Consider the following 26238-nt stretch of genomic DNA (forward strand, 5'->3'; position numbering starts at 1 on the left):
GCCTGCAATGCAGAAGACCTGGGTTCAATCCCTGAGTTGGGAAGATTCCCTGAAGGAGGGCATGGCAACCCACTCTATTATTCTTGTCTAGAGAATCCCCATGGACAGAGAAGCCTGGCAAGCTACAGTCCATGGGGTCGCAAAGAGTCAGACACGACTGAGCAACTAAGGACATCACACATTCTTTGCGACAGAGCCATTCTTTGTAATCATTAGTCTTGAAAAGGAGACTTGCTTTGCAAAGACATCACTGGAAAAGATATTGAATTCTTTAATTGCATGAAGAGAAATTAACAAGCACTGAAGTTGTTCAGAATATTAGTCTGAAAAATTTAATCACAGTTGTAACCAGAAGGTATTCAATTAAACCACTAGATACTGCTTGCTAAAAATTATTTGTGGATTCTGCAAATACAATGATAATCACTATCTTTGAACTTGGTGGAGATATTACTGCCAGATATTTCTTATAGCACCATGAAATAAGACTAGAGGAGAGTAAGTAAAGCTTTATTCTGAAATTTTTCATCCTAAAATATCAACTATCTCCCCTGAGGATTCATTCAGCAGTCTACCTGAGCACAGAGGTGATATTAAAAAAAAAAAAAAAACAGCTGACAGCTTCTGAATTTTATAGTTTGCTTGAAATTGCACCTTTGTACCCCAACTTACCCATTATATCACTCTCCACAACCAATGACAATGATTACACTGCAGCCCTCCTCGCTTCTCAAGTTTCTTCAAATTTCCACTCTGTTCCTTTCTTCATGGGTAACAGGTCATCCAAGGTGATTGTCCTGTTTTTGTTGCAAATGATACCTGAATTTTTCTCACATATTCATTAATTTCTGTGTGCTGGTTGCTATGACTTGTTGGAAAAAAATATTCATGATGTACCATGAAAATGCTGCATACAGAAATGTACATACATACATACATGTACAGAAACCATTTGATAAAGACATTCTAATTGCTTTTGTGGTTGGAAACAATATTTTAAGCACTTTGCATGCTAAATGATGACTTATGTTTTAGTTTTATGCTTCAAACAGTCTCTATGTTTTAGTTACACTTAAGGAATTCTGTTGGAAGTTTAATTTGGAATTCCAAATAATAGGGAGTAGGCTCTGAGAGCACATTTTCACATGGAATGTCTCATCTTCATGAGTGAGTTACTGATGATAAGTGGGAGGTGTCTTGATTTAAGAAGATATTGACTTCATAATTCAAGAGCAAGCATTTCTGAAAAGAAACAATTTGAGAATAAGAAAAGCTCTTAAAAGTGAAAATATGATTACTGAATTTACTTGGAAGATAAAGACAAGAAAATTTTTATAATGTGGAACCAAAAGGACAAAGAGAATTTATAAGGTAAAAAATATGTATAAACAAAAGACATTCAACAAGGGAGATACACCCAGGAATTCCAAAATCTGATTAATGAGTTTCATCCCCCCCAAAAAAATGAACAAAACAGAGATAAAACACAGAGATAATGGAGTCAGAAATCTCCAAGTTCAGAAAGCACACAGAGAGCAGAAGAATAAATGGGCCAAAAGCCTCAACATATGTCCCCATAGTGCTTCAGAGTCCAAACACAAAGAGATCAATAAAAGCTTCCAGATACTAACCAGGGCGCTCATAAGGGAGGAAACATCAGTCTGACGGTATCAATATGTTAACACCAAATGTAGATGCTAGAGATCAATAAAGCAAGATGTTCAAGATTCCAAAGGAAGATGATATTGAATTTAAGTCAAATTATAGCCACTTTCTGATAAGCAAGAACTTACTTTAAACTCATTATTTTGAAGAAGTTATGTGAAAAAGATTCATGCAAAATGAAGATGATATGCAAGAATTAAGTAGCCATGAAATAAAAGGAACAGTGGAGAGGGTATATATTCTAATGAATTTCAAAATTGTGGCTATGGAGCAATCTTAAATAAATAGCTGCAGTCATCAAAATTGGAAATCAGTATTGTTCTAGGGGAAAGTTTTAAAAGAAAAAATGTTAGAAAAATAGGTAACGAATAAGGACCTACTATATAGCTCAATATTCTAATATCCTATATGGAAAAGAATCTTAAAAAGAGTGAATATATGTATTTTATAACTGATACACTTTGCTATACACCTGAAACTAATATAACATTGTATATCAATTGTGTGCCAATAACATTTTTATAAAAAGAAAAAGAAAAAAAAATACTAGAATTTATTCCAGGTAGTGAATATATTATGTGAAAAGTTGAGGTGTAATAGTAAAAATGATGATGATGACAATCAATGTAGCTAACACTCATGAATGCTTTTCCACTGGCGCTAGAGATTATTTTAAACACACTGTGTATATGATTTCATTTAATCCTCTAAGAGTCCTCTGAAACGAGTAGTGTTTCATCATTTGCATTTTATAGATAAGAAAATCTAAGATACAATGAAGAAAGGTCATGTCTTTGGGGCTTCCCTGGTGGCTCAAATGGTAAAGAATCTGCCTGCAGTGCAGGAGCCTGGGTTCAATCCCTGGGTTGGAAAGATCCCATGAAGAAGGGAATGGCAACCCTCTACAGTATTCTTGCCTGGAGAATTCCATGAGCAGAGGAGCCTGATGGGCTACAGTCCATGGGGTCTCAAAGAGTTGGACACACAATTAAAGTGAAAGTGAATGAAAGTGAAGTCCTTCAGTCATGTCCGACTCTTTGCGACCCTATGGACTATAGCCCACCAGGCTCCTCTGTCCATGGGATTTTCCAGGCAAGAATACTGGAGTGGGTTGCCATTTCCTTCTTTAGGGGAATCTTCTCAACTCAGGGATTGAACCTGGGTCTTCCACATTGTAGGCAGATTCTTTACTGTCTGAGCCACCAGGGAAGTGACAGACACACAGTTAACTACTGATTAACTCAATATTCAAACTCAGGCAGTCTAATTCCAGAAGGTGAAGTGAAAGTGAAAGAGTGAAAAGTGAAAGAGTCATGTCCGACTCTTTGCGACCCCATGAACTATATAGTCCATGGAATTTTCCAGGCCAGAATACAGGAGGGGGTAGCCTTTCTCTTCTCCAGGGGATCTTCCCAACCCAGGGATTGAACCCAGAAGGAAATGGCAACCCACTGCAGTACTCTTGCCTGGAAAGTTCCATGGATGGAGGCGCCTGGTGGGCTACAGTCCATGGTGTTGCAGAGTTGAACATGACTGAGTGACTTTACTTCTTCTCCCACATTGCAGGCAGAGTCTTCACCAGCTGAGCCACAAGGGAAGCCCCTAATTCCAGAGCTCATACTCTAAACTGCTATACCGTGCTGAATAAGGTGCATGTTTCTTCTTCAAACTAGGGAAAAAAAGAAATGCAATCTAAAACTCTAGGAAAAATGAAATAAATGAAAATACAAAAGAGCATAGCCCTGATCAAAAACACATTAAATTATGGCATACTTTAGAGCAGTAAGTAAATTCACAAGGATCATGACTATAAAATCAGAGAAAGAGAAATGTATTTAGAGCATACATACTGGCTTTGTACTTAAAATATCTAAATAGTCATAGTCATACTAATTAAAATGCTGTTTATAGTTTTAATCTTTCATAATTAAAATGTAGGCCAAGTGCAGAAGACTTAACATGGCTATGAAACAGAATGAAAAGCTATTAGTCTTGATAAAGTACATGTAAAGGCATAGGGAAGAAGAGAGGAAGAAAAGGAGGAAGAAGGTGGTGCGAGGAGGTGAAGTATTATCATCTTACAAAGTGAGGGACAAGATAAACTGTTGGGAGCTGAGAGACCAAGGAATAGCATGTTAAGTATATTACTTTATGAGTCAAAGATAGGGGGAAACACATACTTGAATTTAGGAAGCACACTTCTCAAAATCTTTTGAAAGAAATTATTGAAGAAAGTGTTATAACTATAAGAAAACTAAAAGGAGAAGCAGATGTAGGAGGTGATTAAAGTGAACTAAAAGCCCATCTTTCCTAGAAGAAAGACAATACAGACCATGTAAAATCAGTAAATCAAGAACCAAAAGCAGTTTGATTAGAGATGTAAAGGTGCCTGACAGAAAAATGCAACACAATTGTTGGAAGTAAGACAGCAAGTGAGTGGGGGTGGGAGAGACCCATTCTTTTTACTGTAGCCCTTTTGATTTTGAAACATTTGCTCATAATTCTTTGACTAAAAAGATATTCTTAAAAGGAAGAGACACACTTAGTTTGCACCCACAAAGCTGCCCCTACCCCCGAAAAAATCTCCCAACCCAGATGGTTTCACTGGAGAATTCTGCCAAATATACAAAGAAGAATTACTACTTTTACACAACCTCTTCCTGAAAATAGAAAAGAGCACTTCCTAAACCATTTTCTGAGGCATTTTTTCCCCTGGTAAATAAACTAGACAAAGACAGTACAATGAAAAGAAAACTGCAAACCAACGTCTCTCACGAACTTAGACATAAAAATGCTCAGTATATCAGCAGACAGAATCCAACAGTGTATAATAGGGATTATACACATGATGAGTGGAATTTATCCCAGGTCTGAAAGTGTGACTCAGCATTGAAAAATCAGTGTAACCCACCAGATCAACAAGCTAAAGAAAAGTCATAGAAGCATAGCAAATGACACACCAAAAACATTTGACAAAATCTAACATCCATTTAGATAAAAGTTCTCAGCAAGTTAGTAATAGAGAGACTATCTGCTTTATAATTATAGCTATGAAAACTTACGGCTAACATCACATGTAATGATGAGAGACTTATTTTTTTCCTTAGACTTGGAACAGAGAAAGGATGTCCATACTCACCACTCTTATGTAATATAGTGCTTGAAGTTCAAGTCACTGCAGGGAGGCAAAAAAAAAGAAAAAATGAAAGACATTTTTTAAGATTGGAAAGGAAATATATATTTACAGATGACATTATTTTCGGCATAGAACATCTCAGGGAATCTACCAAAATCTCTGAGAATTAAGTGAATTCATCATTGTCAAAGTATACAAGATCAACACACAAAACTTGATAGTATTTCTATATTAACAAGTAACATGCAGGAAATGAAATGAAAAATACCATACTACTTCCAACTACTCCAAGAAAATGAAATACTTAGGTATACAGTAAACACAATACAGTTTTCCATTCCATGTGCTTCAAAATGACAAAATGCAGATGAAGAAAATCAAAGAGTACATAAATGGTGAGACATACTGTGTTAATGGTTTAGAATACTCAACATATTAATGATGTCAGTTTTCCCAAAAGTGATCAATAGTTTTAAAGTAATTCCTATCAAAATCTTAGCAAGGGTTTTTTAAAACATCAATGAGTTTGTTCAAAAATTTATAATAGGCACAGAGACTAGAAGAGCTAAAATAATCTTGACAAAGAAGAATGAAGTGGGAGGACTTCCTCTGCCTGTTGTCAAAATTTCTTATGTAGATAAAGTAATCAAAACAGTGTGGTATTGACAGAGGGATAAGCACACATGAGTGGAACAGAATGGAGAACTTAGAAATAGACCTTCACAAATATGCTCAGTGATTTTTAACAATGGTGTGACTCAATGGAGGAAGGATGCCTATTTCACAAACAGTGCTGGAGCAGTTGACATTTGTAGTCAAAAATAAACAAGTGAAACAAAAACACTCATCTTAAATCTGACCCTATACAAAAATTTACTCAGAATATATTATAGACCTAAAAGTAAATGTAAGGCTATGAAACTTTGGGGAGAACCATAGAAAATGAACACAGCTAAGCACAGAATTCTTAGGATTCTTAACTGACACCAAAAGCTCAGTGCATAAAAGGAAAAACTGATAATTTGAACCTCATCAAAACTAAATACTTGATCTTTTAAAGTCCATGTGGGAAGATGAAAGCACAAGCTACAGATGGAGAAAAAATATGTACAAAATGTATATCTTACAAAATACTTGTATCTAGAATATATAAAGAACTCTCAAAATTCAGCAGTGAAAAGACAGTGTAATCAGAAAATGGGCAAAACACAGGAAGAAAAACTTCATCAGAGAGGATATATAGATGGCAAATGAATACATGAAAAGATGTTCAGCATTATAGAAATCAGGGAATTGAAAATTGAAACCACAATATCAATACACATAAATCAGAATGGCTAAAATAAAAAATAGTGGCAACATTGAATGACAATGATATGGAGAAACTGAATCACTTATACATTGCCAGCAGGAATGTCAAATGACACAGCCATTCTGGAAAATAATTTTGCAATTTATTATAAAATTAAATATGCAATTACCATGTAGTCAGAGAATTAAACTCTTGAGTATTTATCCGAGAAAAATGAAAAATTTTGTTCATACCAAAACTTTTGCATGAATATTCATAACTGTTTTTTTGTAATAGTCAAAAACTGGAGAAAAAAAAAAAACTGGAATGCCCCAGATGGTCTTCAATGGATGAATTAAGCAAACTGTGGAACATACATTCTGTGGAGTATTAGCATACAAAGGAACAACTTATTGATAGATGCAACAACTTGGATGTGTGTTCAGGGGTTTGTGCTAAAAGAAAAAAGCCAATCCCAAAATGTTATTTACTATATTACTATATTTACATAATATTTTTGAAATGAAAAATTCTAGAAATGGAAAGCAGACTAATGGTTGCCAGTGGTTAGGGACAAGGAGGGGCAGAGGCAGGAGGGACGTGGGTGTGATTATAAAAGGGCAGCGGGAGTATCTTAACTGTGGTGGCGGATACATGAACCTATTAAAAAACCCATAGAACACAAATGAGTACAAGCAAAATCTGAATGAGATCAGTGGGTTATATTAATGTCGATGTCTTGGTTGTGATATTTGTGTAGTTTTACAAAATGTTACCAGCGGGGAAAACTGGGCACAGTATACAAGTGGTCCATCTGTATTACTTCTTAGAACTGCATGTGACTCTACATGACATTTTCAATTAATAGAAAGAAAAAATAATAGGTCAGGAGAGCAGAGCCCTCATGAATGGGATTTGTGCTCTTGTAAGAGAGATCCCATGAAGCTCTCTGGCCCTTTCTGCCAGGTGAGGACACTGTGAGAGGTCTGCAACCCTGAAGGGCCTCCCTGAGCCATGAGGTTCACTTTGACCTCAGGCTTCCAACCTCAACAGCTGTGAGAAGTAAATTTCTGCCTTTATAAGTCACCCCATCCATGAGCTGTTGTTATAGCATCCCAGAAGGACATGCTTCCTCTCAGAGCCAGCGGGGGACCTTCTGTCTCCTTCCCTAAGTATATCAAAAATTCTGAAAAAAAAAAAAGTGGCTTATCTCCCTTGCTGTCAGTCTCCTCCCACCATCTCTTAATAGAGACTCTCTCTTTTTGGCACCTGGGAACTGTAAGATTTTTCTCCTTGCCCTTCTGCTCTGCAGGATCAAGGTGCCTTCTGCCTCCTCTGAGCCTTCCCCTTTGCTGGGACCCAGGCTTTCCTTTCCCTGGGCTCAGTTCCTCCCTCTTTTCTGCTGCACAGATGCAGCATTATCGGAAAGTTCGTAAATCAGAGGATAATTACTAGATCGCTTTGTAAAGGTCTTACACTAATTAGGGATACAGTTGACCCTTGAACAACACAGATTTGAACTTCAAGGGTCCACTTAAATGCAAAAGTTTCAAATAATGAACACAGCAGTACTGCATAATCCAAGGTTGATTGAATCCTTGGATGTGGAAGGCTGGCTGTGAAGTTACCCTCTGATAATCAGCTGTGCCCTGAGCAGTGCCCTAACCCCCGTGTTGTTCAAGCGTCAGCTGTAATTATCAGGAGGGCTGAAATTCTAGGAGAGATTTGTCACATATCTGTTTTAAAATGTAGTCTGTTATGGTTTAAATTGGCAGAATCTCCCAGTCCACTTTGGAGTTCTCTAACTTCTTTTTTGAAACCGCCGGTGACTTACGTGCTGGAACCACGTTAAGTTTAACTGGACACAGTTGGAGCCGATCCAGCTGCAGCAGGAATGGAGCTCAGAAGCCCCTGCCTTCCTTGGCAGGCCCTAGAGCCTGCGTGTAGGAGCACAGAGCTCTGTGGAACACTGATGGAAACCCTCAGCCTGGATCCTTGCTGGGAGGGCCTTCCTGCCAAGGAATTCCACAGTTCTGCTCCATTGTGGTTCTCAGCCACAGGTTGTATAGCAATTCTGACTCTGACTGTATTTAGATTGTTCCCAACCATTGGATGTGGTTGAGGGAAATGCAGTTAGGATTCAGGATTTGGTAAATTTGTTTATTAGCAGCTAGCTGCTTAAGAAATGCTGTAGAAAAAAACTAGAAACTTAACAGCCATAATGAGACAGGATGCCTCAATCGTTTGAATATAGCTTAATTTTTGTGTACAGGAAATTAAATGCCAGATTGTTTTGTAGTTTGTTAGACTATTGTTTCAAATAGTGGTTGTATAAAGTAATCTTTTCTTTAAAGCTGCAAATGTCTATTCATTTTGTTTATTACCAACCTTGGAACAAATTATTCATAGACATCATCATAGTTATCATCATTTCATGCAGTCATAGCTCATTCTACCATTTTCTAAATTGATAAAGGAATGTTTTTAATCTTTTCTAAGTATGAAACCTCTGGTTGTTTTTCACTCTGTCCTTTCCACTTGGATCCTTTTTAAAGTCACTATTACCCAAGCATGAAAACAAATACTGGCCAAGTTGTTTTCAATTTCCAAGTATCATTTTTAGAAATAATGAGATCTTGTTTCAATTTGAATCATTGAGACCTACATTGCATATGGTAGGAGGTGAGGACAGGTGTGGATAAGTAGAAGAGTGGATATCATTCATATCTAGAGCAAAGAGTTCATTTTCTGGAAAATTAAGTTGTATAAGAAGGTGGTAAAAAGAAGGCTTTCTCTGCTTAGTTGCTCAGTCGTGTCCAACTCTTGCGGCCCTGTGGACTGTAGCCCAGCAGGCTCCTCTGTCCATGGGGATTCTCCAGACAAGAATACTGGAATAAGTTGCCCTGCCCTCCTCCAGAGGGTCTTCCCAACTCAGAGATTGAACCCAGGTCTCCCGCATTGCAGGTGGGATCCACCAGGAAAGAAAGCAATCAATAAAGAAGGAAATAAATATTTAATCAAAAATTTGTTCCTAATCCAATAGGCAAAGGAGAATTATTGTAAATTCTTGGGCAAGAATTTGATGTAGTAGAAATGGAACAACAATGGAAGCAAACTGTAATAGTAGGATTTGGACTGCTATCTAAGCCTTAACAATACACCCAGAAGGAATGCTGACCAGAGTATTCTACATTTTAGGAACTCTATCTTCCAGAGAAAAAGTGATGAAAGAGAAGTAGCCAAATAAGTTTACTTGTTCTACAGTTGATAGCAAAGTAGCTTAAGAGAAGGGGATATACCAGAAAGATGTTGGAGGCTCATGGGATCAGTGAATTTGTAGGAAGGACCTGCAGCAGGCAGGGTGCACAGAGGTGAGCAGCCATAATTAAACAGTATTCTGTTCATGCTCATGGTCTGGTGAGCACAGGGCCCACCACCTCAAATCTCCCTTCCATCTTCACTGCACTCTCTCAGCAAGTTAACAGAACTGAGATAAATGTGGCATGTTTGGAGCCGATAGATTCTTTGAGAGAATGCATCCTGCGTTTGCCTTGTCTTCTCTCGTAGGGCCCCTTCGATAGCCTTCCCACGTAGAAGAGAGTTCATGCACCGGAGGAAATTGTACTTCTATTACGAAATGAAGGTGGATGGTAAACAATCAAAATGCGAGAAATAGGGAATTTCTTGGCAGTCTAGAGGTTTGGACTCAGAACTTTCACTGCCAGGACCCAGGTTTGATCCCTGGTCAGGAAACTGACCCACAAGCCACAGGGCTCAGCTAAATAAATAAATATAAATAATCATGATTCACATTTTAAAAATAAGAGAAATAGCCATTCAGGCAGGCTCTAAGAAACACAGCTGTTATATTAAGATCAGATAATCTCTTAAGAACAAAAGGGAAGGACATCCCAAGAAAATAATGCCCTCTATAGGAAATTCTAGGGTTATTATCCCAGTTTAAAATTGCCATTGGTGGAAAGAAGTGTCATAAGGGACACATACTCACAAAATAACAGACCTATTCAGTTCACACTGGGAAGGCTGAGGTGTAGAACAGGCCAACTGTAGAGTCATCAGAAACATTCGTCGTTAGAACTAGGAGCTGAAAACAAAAGGGAAGACCACTGATAGAAATTCAGTGAAAGGCAGAGGGAGAGAGCAAAGCTCTCAATGCCTATTGTTGCTTCAGTCTTCTCGATCTTGGAAAGCGACCTCCAAATTAAAAAGGGCAAAACAAAAATGGCTAGAATGAAAATAAAGATCTGGTATAAGTAAGTAAATAGCAAAAGAGCATCTACCTATTTTTAAAACAACTCATATCTTCTGGGCAGATAAATTATATGCCACAACACTGAAGACAGTTGGAGGTGTGATCAAAAAAACTTCTCAGTAATTTCTTAGAAAGTTGATTGGAGAAATGTCAGAAGTAATGAGTTGGGCAAATGCTGTCTAGATTCATAAAAAGGTTACAGGGACAGATTACAGAACTCTTCTTGGTACAAAATTTTCAAATGGATCATTAAACAGATGAATTTTGAGCATGTAAACAAGAAAACAGCCACATAGCGTGGATGTGTTCAGATAAGTGAAGGTGACGTAGTGGAAAGAGCTGGAGTCAGACGACCTGGATTCATGTCTTTATTTTGTCACTAAACAGCTCTCTGGACATGAGCAAATCACAACTCCTATGAGCTGCAATATATTTATCTGCAAAATAGCCTATTGAAATATATGTTCTTTAACGGGACATTTAGCCACAAAGAATCTATCAGTTCCACATGTACTGAATTTACCACAATTCTTTTAATCGGGCTGCCATTTATTCTTGTACTGGATGTTTATGTCATTTTATGAAGTACAAACATTGGTCCTGTAACAGATGGGTATTATTAATTCTTTCTTACAAAAGTGATGAAATGGAAATTTAGAGTAACTAACTAATAGGTTAGATGAATCAAGATCAGAGTGTATCCTAGTATCAGGCAATCAGCTGTCCACTTTTCCATACCATTGTAATGGACATGTTGAGTAGATTTAGGATGGATAACATTACAATGAGATAACACTACAACAATCATTTTTGTTTGGGTAGTTATATCTAAAATGTGTTGATAATGGATCCATGTCCATTTCATGGGAAGTCTCTTCTGGTATTTCTTTAGCTTTAGCCTGTCCAACTTTTGTTCTGAAAGAATCAATTTGGCTGAAAGAATCAAGGACATTCTGATCAAATTCTCAAAAAAAAAAAAAGGAGAAATACCCAGATGAATAATTTTGTCATATATTCATTTATTCAAATGTCACATCCAAAACAGGATTTGAGGTAAGCTGTTTCATTCACAATATGGTCAGTGTTCAAGTAGTGAAATATATGGGTACTGAAAGTATTGATAAATTACTGCATTTAGCTCAAAACTGTCTTGCTGGAAAGGATGGTCCTTAACTTTGAACAGGGCTGGAATTTGAGGGGCTGGAACAGAGATTGGGAATGCGTGGGACAGGCTGTTAATTTGCCATGTGGAGCTTCCAAGAAGGATTAGAATGGAAGTATCTCTAGCAATATTAGGTCTTTTTTTTTTATTTTAACTAAATCACAGGATGGAAATTAAGGAAATCTTGAGTTAACAGAAATTTTCTGTTAAATGGATCCAATTCATTTCAAATTGACTTCAAGTTCAACAGACACCAACCATTTGAAAATTCTAGCATAAAGGTCTGATGTGTATTTCAGTTATACGCACAGAAGAGGATGTTCAGACCCAGGGGGGCAGTACAGCTCTATTTCTGCCTTGTCCAGGCCACATCCTGAGCATGGTGGATTCCCTTCTGGGCCACATAGTCACAAGCTGGAGAAAGTTCAATGGGAGGTGTCCAGGGAGTTGAAAGATCTGAAGAGCATGTCATGAGGAATAGCTGGGGCAACTGGAAAAGACTTAAGAGTGACATAAAAGTATATTTTAAATATATGAAGAGTTGCTGTTTGGGAAATATAGTTGGTTAATTCTAGGACTCTCAGAAAGAAAAATTAGAAGAAGTGGATGGAATTAGTGAAAGATCCTTTTCCCAGCGAGAGCCTCTCCAAAGTTGAATGATGTCAGTTTAACAAGGTTAAGAGCTTGCTAGTCACTCATTCTCTTCAGCTGAGTGAATGCCAGTTGAGAGCCTTCCATGTGCCATTCTCAGTGCTTGGAACACGTCAGTGCGAAAAGAGACAAAAACCCTTATTCTCAGAGTGTTTGCATCCTAGTAGGGGTGGGGAAGGGCTTCCCAGGTGCCGCTAGCATTAAAGAGCCCACTTGCCAACGCAGGAGACAGAAGAAGAAGACACAGGGTCAGGAAGATCCCCTGCAGGAGGGCATGGCAACCCACTCTGGGATGCTTGCCTGGAGAATCCCACGGACAGAGGAGCCTGGCGGGCTAGGGTCCACAGGGTCACAAAGAGTCGGACGTGAACTGAAGCGACCAAGCATGCATGCAGAGGGGTGGGGAAACTTTCAATAAGCAGTAAAACAAGTCAGTAAATTGCATAGCATGTTGGGATTGGAAGAATTATGGGAAAAGATAGAATAAGAGAGGAGGAATGAGAGGAGGTGGCAAGGGACATGTTGTCGTGGCAACAGGGTTGTTCTGGTAGGTAAGCCTCATTGAGAGGGTGATATCCGAGCCAAGACTTCGCTGAAGGGTGTGAGCACTATTCTGGGGAAGAACATTCCAAGCAGAAGGAAGAGCCATGTGAAGACCTGAAGTGAGGATGTGCCAGCAAGGAGCCCTTCCTTAGCTCTCTAAGCAGAGCCAGGCAGAGCATTTGAGAGAGGAGGAGAAGAGATCTCTGGTTAGAGCATGTGAACTGAAGTCTCTTCCAACTTTTTATACTCCCTGAGCTTATGCTTTTCAGATAATTCAAAGTAATTAATTTGGTACTGGTGAGCAGGGTGGATTCAAGAGAAGAGATATCAGACCATATCTCACAAATACCAATGGTGAGGGGGCTGGACACACAGTGTAAGAAATTTTTAAATGTGGGCAATGCATTCAGATGTTTTTATTTAAAATATTATGTATATCAAATGAAGTATGCTCACAGACTTTGAGACCTTTGCATCAGAGAATGTGAAATCAGTTAAGAGCATAATGGTATATTAAGTCTTGGACAGGAAGTCAAAGGACAATAAGAGACAAAAGAAGAAATTAGAGAGTCTTTGGTGAAAAAATCTAGAAAGAAGAACCACTTTGTGGTTTAGACCCCAGGAAGCTGGCCAATACCGACTTTGCTTTTTCTCAGATCAGTCACGCTGATTTTCTTCTGCTTATTGTCAATGGCCAGATACTTACTTGTCCTCTCATCATCCCGCTATACATAATTACACATCATTTAGGAACTTGAAGTCCACTTAAAAAAATATCAGCCAGTGCCAGCTTTCTCAATTAGTTTGTGTCTACTGTGTAATTATAGTCATAAAACTTTTAAACAGAGGCTCAGAACTAATTCACTGTGATGATGACAAACAGGCAGATAATACTTCGATTCCTGTCGCTGCTTAACTTGTCCTGGTTCCTTGCTGCAGGTGCCTTCATATGCAAGATGGTGCCATTTGTCCAGTCCACCGCTGTCGTGACAGAAATCCTCACGATGACCTGCATTGCTGTGGAGAGACACCAGGGGCTCGTGCATCCTTTTAAAATGAAGTGGCAGTACACCAACCGCAGGGCCTTCACGATGCTGGGTGAGAACATGCCCCTGGCAGTATTAAAGCTATGCTTCATTTCAGAACACAGAGAATCTCTGTAACATGAGCCATGTTTATGAACTAGAGGAGGAACCTCCCGTCTGTCTTGTAGGCATTGGGGTGTCATTTCAGGGTTTCAGTCATCTCTGAACTTACTGCTCCTCTCCCCTCTTTCCTTGAGACCTAGCCTAGCACTGAAAATCTCTCCTCTCTGATTTCCCTGAGTTGTTGTTCTTAACTTTTTAAGCTGGCACTAGTGGTAAAGAACCCGCCTACCAGTGCAGGTAGGCATAAGAGATGTTGGTTCAATCCCTGGGTCAGGAAGATGCCCTGGAGGAGGGCATGGCAACCCACGCCAGTATTCTTGCCTGGAGAATCCCATGGACAGAGGAGCCTGGTGGGCGACCATCCATAGCGTGCAAAGAGTCAGATATGACTGAAACGCCTTAATGCGCAGAGGCATACAGCTGATCTAAGATTGTCTATCAGTGGCATCTCCATATGAATATTCATTAGATTAGTCAGCTATCATCCTGAGGTAAGAAGCAAGTAGATTTCAACAGGTAGGTTTTGACAGAGGCCAGGAAGGTATGTTTAGAAGAGTGGGGAACGTGGGTGCTGCCTAGACGGGTCTCAGTGCGGAGTGCACAACAGCAGAAGGTGACAGGACCTGTGAGGACCCTGGGTCCCGAGTGCCGGAGGTGCCTGGCAAAGGTGGATTTCATTCACATCCTAATTGTGCTTCAGGCACTCCTGGACCCCCCAGCTTGCTGTAACCATTTCTGAATCACCGTGAGTCCTGTGATGTATGTAAACCGAAAGCAATGTCCTAAAGCCTAGTGCAGTGAAATGGAAAAATGTCTTTATTTGGTAATTATAATTGAGCCATTTAAAACTTCAATGTGGTTCTCAGTGATCTGAATGCATTACAGCTGAATAATCAGAGGTTTCGGAACAACTAATATGATAATCAAAGAGAGCAATTTTTACTAATACGTCACTTGAGAGGAATGAGTAAACATTTATTTCTGCTGTAAGAATTTAGCCAGTATGGGATAGTAGAGTTACAGAAAGAACTCCTGAAGGTTTTGCTACACTATACTCTTTGAAATAGTTTGAACTGAATAGATAAGCCCATAGAGGGAAAAATTGTTAGTTATTTTCAAATTTATGTCACATTCTCCCTGAAAAAGAATTCGAAGACCTCTTGGCTTTTAATAATTGACATGTTTCCACCATCAGAACATCTGAAAACAGCATGTGCGTGTGGAAAGAGGGTTAGGAAAGAAATACATGGGGGGCAGAAGTTATTAAAAAAAGACAGAGAAGGAAAGAGAGTTTTGACATTTGAAGGCAAAGTTGATAATAGGCAGCCAAGGCAGTTCCTACTCAAAAGCGTCATAGGAGACAGAAAGGCGTTTAAATCAAGAAGATTCATCTCCCCAGGAGGCTCTCCTGCAGCGCTGACTGACATCTCCCTCTGTCTTTGTCACTTCCGCCCTCTAGATGAACTCCTCCATGCCTCAGCCGGCAGAACCTGCTAGGTTTCCTTGCCCAGGTTATACCAGTTATAGCCCTTCTATCACTGAGCAGGCAGTGCAGTCAAGAGAACTGGCAATGACCTGAGCCAGGTAGGCTCAATTCCTCCAGAATTCCTACTAAAGACTGGAAAAATGATTGGATATGAGATAACATAATAAAATAATGATTAGACTAGGAAAGAATGGATGTGTGTAGCAATGCGGGGGGAGAGGGGACAGAAACAGAGACAATGATCTGTGAGCCTGAGGACAACCTTGAATCATTGATTCATGATAACTTTCTATGGGTGGTGCCAGTCCGTGTGTATCTTTATAATAAATTCCAATCACAGTTTAAGCGGGTCTCAGATCCTTGAGATCTGCAGTAATGCAGTGTTTTGGTTTTTTTTTTTTTTTTTTTTTTTTTAATGCTCCCACTCAATACAGAAAGAGCAAGCAGAGTTTGAACTGGGAAATTTTCTTCAAAAACAGGGCTCTTGGTTCTGGCCCTTCCCTGGTATGTTAAGATTCTCTTTTGTTCTTTGCTAAGGAATGCATCGTTAAAGTAATCCCCTCAACAAACTCACGGAAAATGGGAAATCTGGAAAAAGTACTCTGGTTTTGATGTTATACATGTTTGTTTTGTAAACAAGAAAATAATGCTCATATAATTATCCTTAAAATAAATATAATTTCAACTTTAGGGAACTATAGAGGATTCACTCTATCATATTTAGGTTATTCATCCATTCAACAAACAAACAGTAGGTGCCTGATCTGTTCCTGCCGAGGGAAATGAAAACTGAAACCAATTCTATAAGTTCCTCATGAGAGGACTCGGGCGTGAAGAATGTGAACAGAAGTGTCACAGGAGACAGAGAGGAAAACGATGTTGTAGAGAACCTCCGGGACCCTTTTAAGGAATTTGCGCTTTATCCAGCAGCAGCTTTTTATTCTTTAAATTAGTTACTTAATTACTTTTAACTGGAGGATAATTACATTGTGGTGGTTTTGCTGTACATCATCGTGGATCGGCCATAGGCATACAGGCGTCCCCTCCCTCCTGACCCCCCCCTCACCTCGCCCCCCACTCCTTCCCTCCAGGTTGGGTTCCCTGTGTCAGGTATATATCAAACTCCCACTGGCTACCTGTTTTACATATATAATGTATATGTTTCAGCGCTATTCTGGAAAATCATCCCTCCCTCTCCTTCTCCCATTGTGTCCAAAAGTCTGCTCTTTATGTTCCAGTGACAATTTTGAGGGTAGAGTGGAAAATGTGAGGAGACCATTGCACTGCACCGGGAACGAGTGATGCGGTCCCTTGAACATAAGGAGTCCTTATGGTTAGGGAATTAAGCGCAGGTGGATTTCGCTTTGCTGAGTTGCATTCTAATGATCTTACCGTTTTGCAGGGCTGGTCTGGCTGGTGGCCGTCATCGTAGGAGCTCCCATGTGGCATGTGCAACGACTTGAGGTAGACGGGGACTGGGCTTGGTAATCACTCTGTTGAAATGTTTTCCCACCCCTCTCACTTGTAATCATTTTCCTCCCTGCAAGCCCATTACAGTAAATTTGTGTGATCTCAGTTTTTTCACTGGAGGTTTTTCAAGTGGAAATAATTTGCTTTAAGATAGTTTTCTCTGCTTTATTCAGCTCTTCCTTGAACTTATACTGTTAAGACCTTAATGCTTAAAATGTTCCAGGGTCACTTTCTGCATTTGCCTGCCAGCAGAAACATGCCTTTCCTAGTGTTATTCAGTGTCTTGTTACATCCTAAGAGTTTGATGCTCAGTCTAGATTTTTCTTTTGTTTTTTTTTTTCTTTTGTTTTTAAGTCACAAAAAAATGTTAACCACTTATCCACTTATTGGTTGATTCTCCTTCATAAGCACTTCCCCTGCCACTTCAGTTCAGTTCAGTCACTCAATCATGTCCAACTCTTTGTGACCCCATGAATCGCAGCGCGCCAGGTCTCCCTGTCCATCACCAGCTCCCAGAGTTACTAAACTCATGTCCATCGAGTCGGTGATGCCATCCAGCCATCTCATCCTCTGTCGTGCCCTTCTCCTCCTGCCCCCGATCCCTCCCAGCATCAGGGTCTTTTCCAATGAGTCAACTCTTCGCATGAGGTGGCCAAAGTATTGGAGTTTCAGCTTCAGCATCAGTCTTTCCAATGAACACCCAGGACTGATCTCCTTTAGGATGGACTGATTGGATCTCCTTGCATTCCAAGGGACTCTCATGAGTCTTCTCCAACACCACAGTTCCTGCCTCTTCAGTTCAATTCAGTTGCTCAGTCGTGTCCAACTTTGTGACCCCATGAATCACAGCACGCCAGGCCTCCCTGTCCATCACCAACTCCTGGAGTTTACTCAAACTCATGCCCATCAAGTCGGTGATGCCATCCAGCCATCTCATCCTCTGTCGTCCCCTTCTCCTCCTGCCCCCAGTCCCTCCCAGCATCAGGCTCTTTTCCAGTGAGTCAACTCTTCGCATGAGGTGCCAAAGTATTGGAGTTTCAGCTTCAGCATCAGTCCGTCCAGTGAACACCCATTCCTGCCTCTTAGTTACTGACAAATATCTGAACTGGAACATGTAAGCTGTTGATTTGTGAACCTGAGAATGATCTTAAATCATTGATTCATAATAACTTTCTATAGGTGGTGTCAGCCTGTGTGTATCTTTATAATAAAGATAAACCTCTCTGTTCCCCCCACACCTGTCAGCTGGGCCCAGCCTGCACTGGTGATTCACAGTGAAGAAGACACTGTGCCATTTTTGGTGACCTGGTCTCTTTACTGGGGCCGACTTGAATGTGTCCTGCCTGGGAGATCTAGTGTAGACAGTAGTCTTCAAGGACAGTAGGGGTTGCTCAGATGCCCTCTAAGATAATTTTTTAAATTACTTATCTTTTGTACATTTTTAAATTAATGTAGGCAAACATGAAACTGCTGGACACTCAGTGTTCCACTGGCAAGGATATCAAATGAGCCTTCAGGCAAGAGTGCATTTTAAAAAGTGACTTAGGGCTTCCCTGGTGGCTCAGATGGTAAAGAATCTGCCTGCAGTGCAGGAGACCGGGGTTTGATCCCTGTATTGGGAAGATCCCGTGGAGAAGGGAATGGCTCCCCACTCCAGTACTCTTGCCTGGAGAATTCCATGGACAGAGGAGCCTGACAGGCTGCGGTCCATGGGGTTGCATAGAGTCAAACATGACTGAGCGACCAGCACTTTTCACTTTTCACTTTGATGTTCGATGCAACTGTATATAAATGAGCTTGACTGCACAGGTAACAACAGAAGGCAGTTTTATTCTGCTGCTTACCACCTCTAAAAATGCAGTCAGAGGATTTCCCGGTCCTCTAATGAGATGTGATGGATGAAGCCTTGAGTGGGTCCTGTAACTCTTGTGGTCATTCAGAGAATAAAATTCCTCTGATCACTTTCAGTCACAAGAACAGTAACTGGTCACTGAATGTTGTTAGTTCCCTTATCAAAATATCCAGTCCAGTGTCACAATCCTTCAAGTCCATACTTTCAATTTAAGATGTCTCCCTTCCCCCAAGTTGAGTCATTTTAGGCCTAGAATCCTAGGATATGGAGAGAGCTTTGATGCCCTTATTCTGCATATTACTGTTTCTCATGACTGATTATTTCATGGGTTCCTCACAAATACCATCCCTGGGGCTTCCAATGGCTGCTCCCTTCTCTAAGCTTCCACACACAGCTGGACGTGGCCAACTCCTTTCTCTGAGGCTGCCCTTATCTCTGGCAGAAAACCCATACCTTTAAAAAATTAAAAAATTTAAAAACTCCAGTTCCCACATGGAGTCTAATTCTGGCTCATAGAACACAAGGAGATGTGTCCATTTTTTAAAATAAAATTATTTTATCATATGCTCTAAATATATTTTAAAATATAGCTCATTTAGTTTGTAGAAAATTAATTAAATCTAATTGGCAAAACCAGTTATCTCTGTCAGACGGATCAGCCAAATCAGATTTGCTTTCTGTCAAGAAAAAGTATGAATTCATCTTTCAAGTCAAATAAATGTATTAATATGCTCTCCCACAGCCACCTTCTCACTCCTAAATTCTATTAGCAAGAGTGTAAGCATGCAAGACGCTTTAATTCTTCCGCTGGCTGAAAGGAAGCGCCAGTGATGTTGCCATTTGCACTGATGTTCTCTTTGCCTTGCTTCTACTGCTCTCTCTCCCAGGAGTGATGTGTCTGACAGCTTTCAGGGGCTGGAAGCAACAAGGTGGTTAAGTTAAAGTTGTCATCACTCTGCCCTTTACTATGCGAAATGGGAATTCACAACATCTATGTGAATGGGAATTCGCAACATCTCATCACCTGTCAAAACACCATTTTTTTTTTTTTTTGGTCAAGTTTCCCCTGAATAGAAATACATTTAATATCAGGAAAGGCGCAAAGCCCTGTTCTGGATTTATGGTGCCTTGATCAAGGGGGCTTCCCTGACATCCATACTTCGGACCACCTCTTATTTTGGTGGTCCGTAGTGAGATTGCAGTTGGGTGAGAGATAGGACTTGTGAAGACTGAAAGAAGGGTAATTATGAAGGAGGAACTGGGAATGTAGACCCAGCAGGACACTGCAACCCCGCCCCACACATTCTCTTAGGGAGTGAGGTTTTTGGAGAACTGTGAGTTTGGACATAGAAGGTCCGAAACTGGTTCCCATGAATCCGTCTGCGCACACCCTCAGAAGGTCTCTGCTTGTCCCCAGGGGAGCCTACACCAGTTCAGAGGCTGTCAGCCTCTCCTTGTGCTTTAGAACGCATCAGTGTGTGACCCCCATGGTTTTGGGCCCTGTGGGCTCTGCTTACATGAGGCAGAATGAGTTTCGCCTTCATATCCTCTTCCCAGGGAGTACAGACCTTGCTTAATACTTTCATTCCTAGTTGCATTTGAAAAATAATACCTAGATTAGAACTTGAATTGTCATACTTTTGATAACAATACCAGAAAGCTTCCCGCCCTGCCTCCCATTCAATTGAGTTTGAAGATTGGTGATAATACTCTGGAAATGGAGGCAGAAATATGTCTTAAGACTTAAGTATTCCTCATCTGTAAAGCTCCAGAGTGACTCAGATGACAAGAATTTTGATCAGTTCTCTAACTTTAATTCTTATTATCCAGATGTATGACTTTTGAATGTACTTTAAACGTTTAGTTTGTCTCATACTAGCATTTTCTATGGTTTTCCTGGTGGCTTGATTGTAAACAATCCACTTGCCAATGCAGAAAACACGGGTTTGATCTCTGGATCAGGAAAATCCCTTGGAGAAGGAAATGGCAACCCATTCCAGTATTCTTGCCTGGGAAATCCCATGGACAAAGGAGCCTGGCACGCTACAGTCCATGGGGTCGCAAAACACTTGGACATGACTGAGCGACTAAACAATAGCAACAAATTCTAATTGTTATTATTAATTTTTGAACTCAAAAGTCAGTCTCGTAGAAATAGTATTTACAAATAGAAGTTACCTTTCTGTATAATATATACCTCAAAGGCTTATAATTGGGTCTGAATATTAGTACACTGGCAATAGTTCGAATCTTAATTTATCATTCATCTCAAAATCAAAAAGCTACAAGTTTCCTCTCTAAAATCTTTGCAAACAGCATGATCACTGCAATCTGAAACAGCAGTAGCAAAATACAGATTTTTCAGTTCAGAAACAAAATGCAGGCTTTCAGTACTTAATTCAACTGGAAGAAGTCTGATGCCTTGTCAAAACTGATCTCCTCAACAATTGAGGAAGCAAAATCATGGAACAGCAAACCAGCTGGTTGCCTTCCCATGCGGCACAGTGGTAAAGAATCTGCCTGGCACTGCAGGAGATGCAAGAGACAGGGTTTGATGCCTGGGTTGGAAAGATTCCCTAGAGAAGGAAACGGCAACCCACTCAAAGATTCTTGTCTGGGAAATCCCCTGACCACAGGAGCCTGGTGGGCTACAGTCCAAGGGATCGCAAAGAGTCAGCTGTGACTAAGTGATGGAACATGCATGCAAACTAGCTGACATGCTAGGATAAAATGTTTTTTTCATACATACTTTGGTCACTCTAGTGTTCTTTCTTTCATTCAACTGAAAATTTAGTGACTATCATGTAAAAAGGCGGAAAAGATATTTTTATTTTTTTTCCTGAGGAAATAGCTCTTGTCTCCGAAACCCCCAGTTCTACAATCATGCCTCACATTCTGTGGGGACACAGCAAACCACCTTCTCCATTTCTCTGTAATACATTTTGACACTGATATTTCACCACTTAAGTATCTTTTCCAGAAAAGATGTTTTTAAAAAGTGAACAGGCTATGAACCTCGATTCCATTTAAAATAGAAAAGAACACATGAAACTCTCAAGAATCTAAACAGTGAGGTGAGAAGGCAGACTTCACAACAAAAGAACAGGCAAAAGCGTGTCTCATTCAAAATCTGCCCCCACGGTAAGCACGGGAGGCTCTGAGAAGCGCTGCCTGACAATAGTCTCAGTGGCTTTGGGTGCTTTGATGCTGCCTCTGGCTCGTCTAACTGAATTATACTTATCTTAAAGATTAAGTATGACTTCTTATATGAGAAGGAACATGTCTGCTGCTTGGAAGAGTGGAGCAGCCCTGTGCACCAGAAAATCTACACCACCTTCATCCTTGTCATCCTCTTCCTCCTGCCGCTCATGGTGATGCTTATCCTGTACAGTAAGATTGGCTATGAACTTTGGATAAAGAAAAGAGTTGGGGATGGCTCGGTGCTTCGATCTATTCATGGAAAAGAAATGTCAAAAATAGCCAGGTGTGTTGCATGGAACATTCACCTGTTTAAAATGTTTTAGAGACAGTAGCCAGAGATCTCAGATGCCTGGGTAATGTCGTCAAAGTGTCATTGGTGATTTATGTTGAGCACATGGGCTGACTTTGAACTTTTGGTTTTACATATGGCAGAAAGAAAGAGCAAAATCACCAGCTCCCAAGTCAGAGGGGGAGGTCACTGTTACAGATAGTTGCCTAAAATTTTTTTAATTGTTATATTTTCATCTGCATGTTGATACAAATTGCTGCGACTCTCTCCTCTTTCTGCTACTCCTCAGCCACTTGATGTAGATAAATCTCCTTACTCCCAAGCCTCCGACTTTCCTCATATGTACTAGAAAGCATCATAATATCTATCCGTACTTCCACCTACACAAGGAATGATGCTCAAAGATGTGAGATGATAGATATAAAAATACTCTTTAAATTGTTATTTTATATTTTATTTTTGGGCTTCCCTGATGACTGGCTCAGTTGGTTAAGAATCTGCCTGCAATGAGGGAGACTTGGGTTCAATCCCTGGGTTGTGAAGATCCCTAGAGAAGGGAATGGCAACCCACTCCAGTATTCTTGCCTGGAGACTCTCATGGACAGAAGAGCCTGGCGGGCTACAGTCCATGGGGTCGCAAAGAGTCAACACGACTGAGCGACTAACACACACATACACACACAAAGAATGATGCTAAACAAGCGTGAGATGATACGTATGAAAGTGCTTTGGAAATGAGAGTATGTTATTTATTTTAAATTATTATATTTTATTTTTACCTAAGGGTTTTACTTTCTGATCATATGGACTAACAGAAATTTAAAAACACAATTATTGCTATAGTACTTGTGGGCCATTTGGTTTATTTTATAACCTACACTGCATGGCTAACAAAACCAAAACACCAGTTGAGAAGTCTAGTGGTTTGACAAAGTTTATCATTTCTTGAAGTGTGCAGTGACCTCTAGTGCCCAATTTGTATAAAGACGTACTCAGGCTCCATGTACAGGGTGCTAGAAGGTTCAGCATCTTGGGACTTACTGCTGATTTTGCTCTCTTTTCCTCCCAAAAAAAGGCTAACACGTTGAGATAATAATGAATGCGACGTGGTAAATTTTGAAAATGTGCAGATCCCTTGCAGACGTTAATCTTCTTTACATGGCTAATAGAGAAAACTCTGAATCCCTGGTTAATCATATTACTTAATTATATAATGGAAGATTACATTTTAATTCTGCCCTGAGGACTTCCCATATTTTTCTATCACAGGCATAAGTGTTCTTCGATATAAAATGAATAAGAACTTTGGCACAGAAGTTAGACTGCCTACATTTAAATCCAAACTAAACTTTATAGCTTAAATTCTCAACTTTCTGATCTGCAAAGCCATCTGACTTTACAAGTTACTTAGCCTTCTCTGTGCCTCAGTAGCTGCATCTGTCCAATGGCTTGTCAGGAAGATTAACCTGTGCCAAGCATCTAGCATGCTGCTAGACTCGTAATGAGCGCATATCTTAAGGATACTCATAATATGAGAAATATAGGGATGAGGGTAATAACAATGGGGAAAGATGATAAACAGTTCACAGTGAGCCTGTCATGAGCTTCATTAGAGGCTTCCCTTGTGGCTCAGTGGTAGAGAATTCACCTGCAATGCAGGAGATGCAAGAGACAGAGGTTCGATCCCTGGGTCGGGAAGATCCCCTGAAGAAGGGAATGACAACCCACTCCAGTATTCTTGCCTGGAGAATCCCATGGACAGAGGAGCCTGGCAGGCTACAGTCCTTAGGGTCACAAGGAGTCAGACATGAGTGAAGAGACTGAGCATGGGCAAGCTTCATTTACATTTGAAAATTATCACTGAGAGATCTAGACTTGACACATCCGCCAAGGAAAAGTTAACTGATACAGTGTATCCTTGTGGATCCAGGAAGAAGAAGCGAGCTGTGGTTATGATGGTGACAGTGGTGGCTCTCTTTGCTATGTGCTGGGCGCCTTTCCACACTGTTCACATGATGATCGAATACAGTGAGTGACTGTCTTTCTCGTTTGATGGAAGTTCTGGTTCATTTCCTGCTAGAATGCACAGTGAATCACTGAAATGTTTAGCCATTCACTTGGGCAGTCAAATCTCAGACACTTACTAGGTTTCTTTCAAGTTTTTAAGATAACCCGATCATTGTGTGATGGGTAATTGTATATGAGTATGATCAAAGCTTTAATAATTAAAGAAGATAAAGAAAAATGTTTGAGATGCATCTCCCATGCTATGCCTTCTGGTCTCTCTAAGCCAGAGAGAGAGAACCCTGGAAGAGGTTCTCTCTAAACCCTGGAAGAGGTGTCACATCCTGCGAGTGTTCCCTGTTTGGAACCCTCACTTGAACCACATGAATTTAATAACACCTAGGATTTCAACTAGACCCTTCATATATATATTCTCTCTGATAATCTGAGCCTTAACATGGGTCTCAGATGATTGTGTTTCTGTAACACAAGTGGACATTTGAAGGGTGACTGCATCTTCCAGTTTACGTGAAACTTGAAATCATGTTGAAATGCAATAAGCCCTCTAACATGTTCAGGGCTTGTAAGCCTAGATTCTCTAAGAAGGAGGACTCATCACAAAGGTGGGTTTTCTTCAGACATCAGATGGCTCTCCCCAAAATCTTGAGAATTTTTCACAGAGAATTTTACACAGTCGTACAAGTGTAACTTTCATAAAGATAGAAGAAAATCAAAAATGTTGTTTTGTGTTCATTCAAACAAATATCCATTCTAAAGCATTACTTTTCATTTCAGGCAACTTTGAGAAGGAATATGACGATGTTACAATCAAGATGATTTTTGCTATAGTGCAAATAATTGGATTCTCCAATTCCATCTGTAATCCAATTGTTTATGCATTTATGAATGAAAACTTCAAAAAGAATTTTTTATCTGCGGTTTGTTATTGCGTTGTAAAAGAAACCGTATCCCCAGCACGAAGGCATGGAAATTCAGGGATTACAATGATGCAGAAGAAAGCAGTGTTTTTCCGGAAAGAGAATCCAGTTGAGGAGACCAAAGGAGAAGCCTTCAGTGATGGCAACATTGAAGTCAAGTTGTGTGAACAACCTGAAGAGAAGAAACATCTCAAACGACACCTTACCCTCTTTAATTCTGAACTTTCTGAGAATTCTGGTTTAGGCAGTGGGCATTAATTATAACTGTCTTCATAATTCGTGCTATTCATAGCTGAATCTGAAAATTATTTTGAGCAAAAATTAAAGACTTACTTTTTATCTAGAAGTCTTCTCCATGTGCACTCAGTGTAATGTGGCTTTCTATTTATTGCTAAGTTGAATGAGATAGCTTAACACTTGTATTTTTTTTTCTTGACTAAGTTTAATAGTTGAACACTATAATTTTTAGCACACCATTGAAGGTTGGTGATAGTCTCTTGCAAATGAAGTCTGTCCAATAATCATAAAGCCAAAGATAGTGAAGAAGTAGCAAAGTGGCAGCTTAGATTTAGAGGCAGATGCCTGGGTTTCAGCTTCTTACCCGTCACCATGGTTGTAATGACTGACCAGTCACTCAACCTCTTGAAGTCTCCTTTCCTTCTTCCATAAACTGGGGTGGTTCCTCCTACTCCAGGAAGTTACTACCAGAACAAAATGACATAGCAGTGGGAATGCACTTTGCATTCTGAAGCACCTAAGTTCTGAAGCATTATTATAGTTCTTCATGTCTCGGTGCAGCCCCATCCCATATCTGTTCTCTTTTCCTTTCTGAGACTTGACCTCAACCCTATTCAACTTTTCACATGTGCCTGTTTTGTAGCTAGTTTCTTTCATCAAAAGAGGAATACTCCTGGGATCCTCATTCATAAGTTGACTATAATATATTTTGGAGAAGGAAAAGGCAACCCACTCCAGTATTCTTGCCAGGAAAATCCCATGGGCAGAGAAGCCTGGTGGACTCCAGTTCATGGGGTCATAAAGAATTGGACACAATGAGTGACTAAGCACATAATATATTTAGGCCAATCTAGCTATATCAAGTATTTATATTTTTAAAACTTTTATTTTC

General features: G+C 40.0%; 1 protein-coding gene across 1 annotated transcript in view; it reads left to right on the forward strand.

Moving 5' to 3' along the window:
• QRFPR (pyroglutamylated RFamide peptide receptor) overlaps nucleotides 1–25434 on the forward strand; it is a 51833-nt gene extending 26399 nt beyond the window's left edge. Inside the window, exons 2-6 of the mRNA XM_065907546.1 lie at nucleotides 13661–13819; nucleotides 16758–16819; nucleotides 21926–22161; nucleotides 24098–24195; nucleotides 24967–25434. Coding sequence (XP_065763618.1) covers nucleotides 13661–13819; nucleotides 16758–16819; nucleotides 21926–22161; nucleotides 24098–24195; nucleotides 24967–25367 — 956 coding nt within the window. The 3' untranslated portion in view covers nucleotides 25368–25434. The remainder of the gene's footprint in view (nucleotides 1–13660; nucleotides 13820–16757; nucleotides 16820–21925; nucleotides 22162–24097; nucleotides 24196–24966) is intronic.
• Nucleotides 25435–26238: the final 804 nt, after the last annotated feature.

Source organism: Muntiacus reevesi, chromosome 16 (genome assembly GCF_963930625.1).
Source record: "Muntiacus reevesi chromosome 16, mMunRee1.1, whole genome shotgun sequence".
In the NCBI taxonomy this organism is placed as follows: Eukaryota; Metazoa; Chordata; class Mammalia; order Artiodactyla; family Cervidae; genus Muntiacus; species Muntiacus reevesi.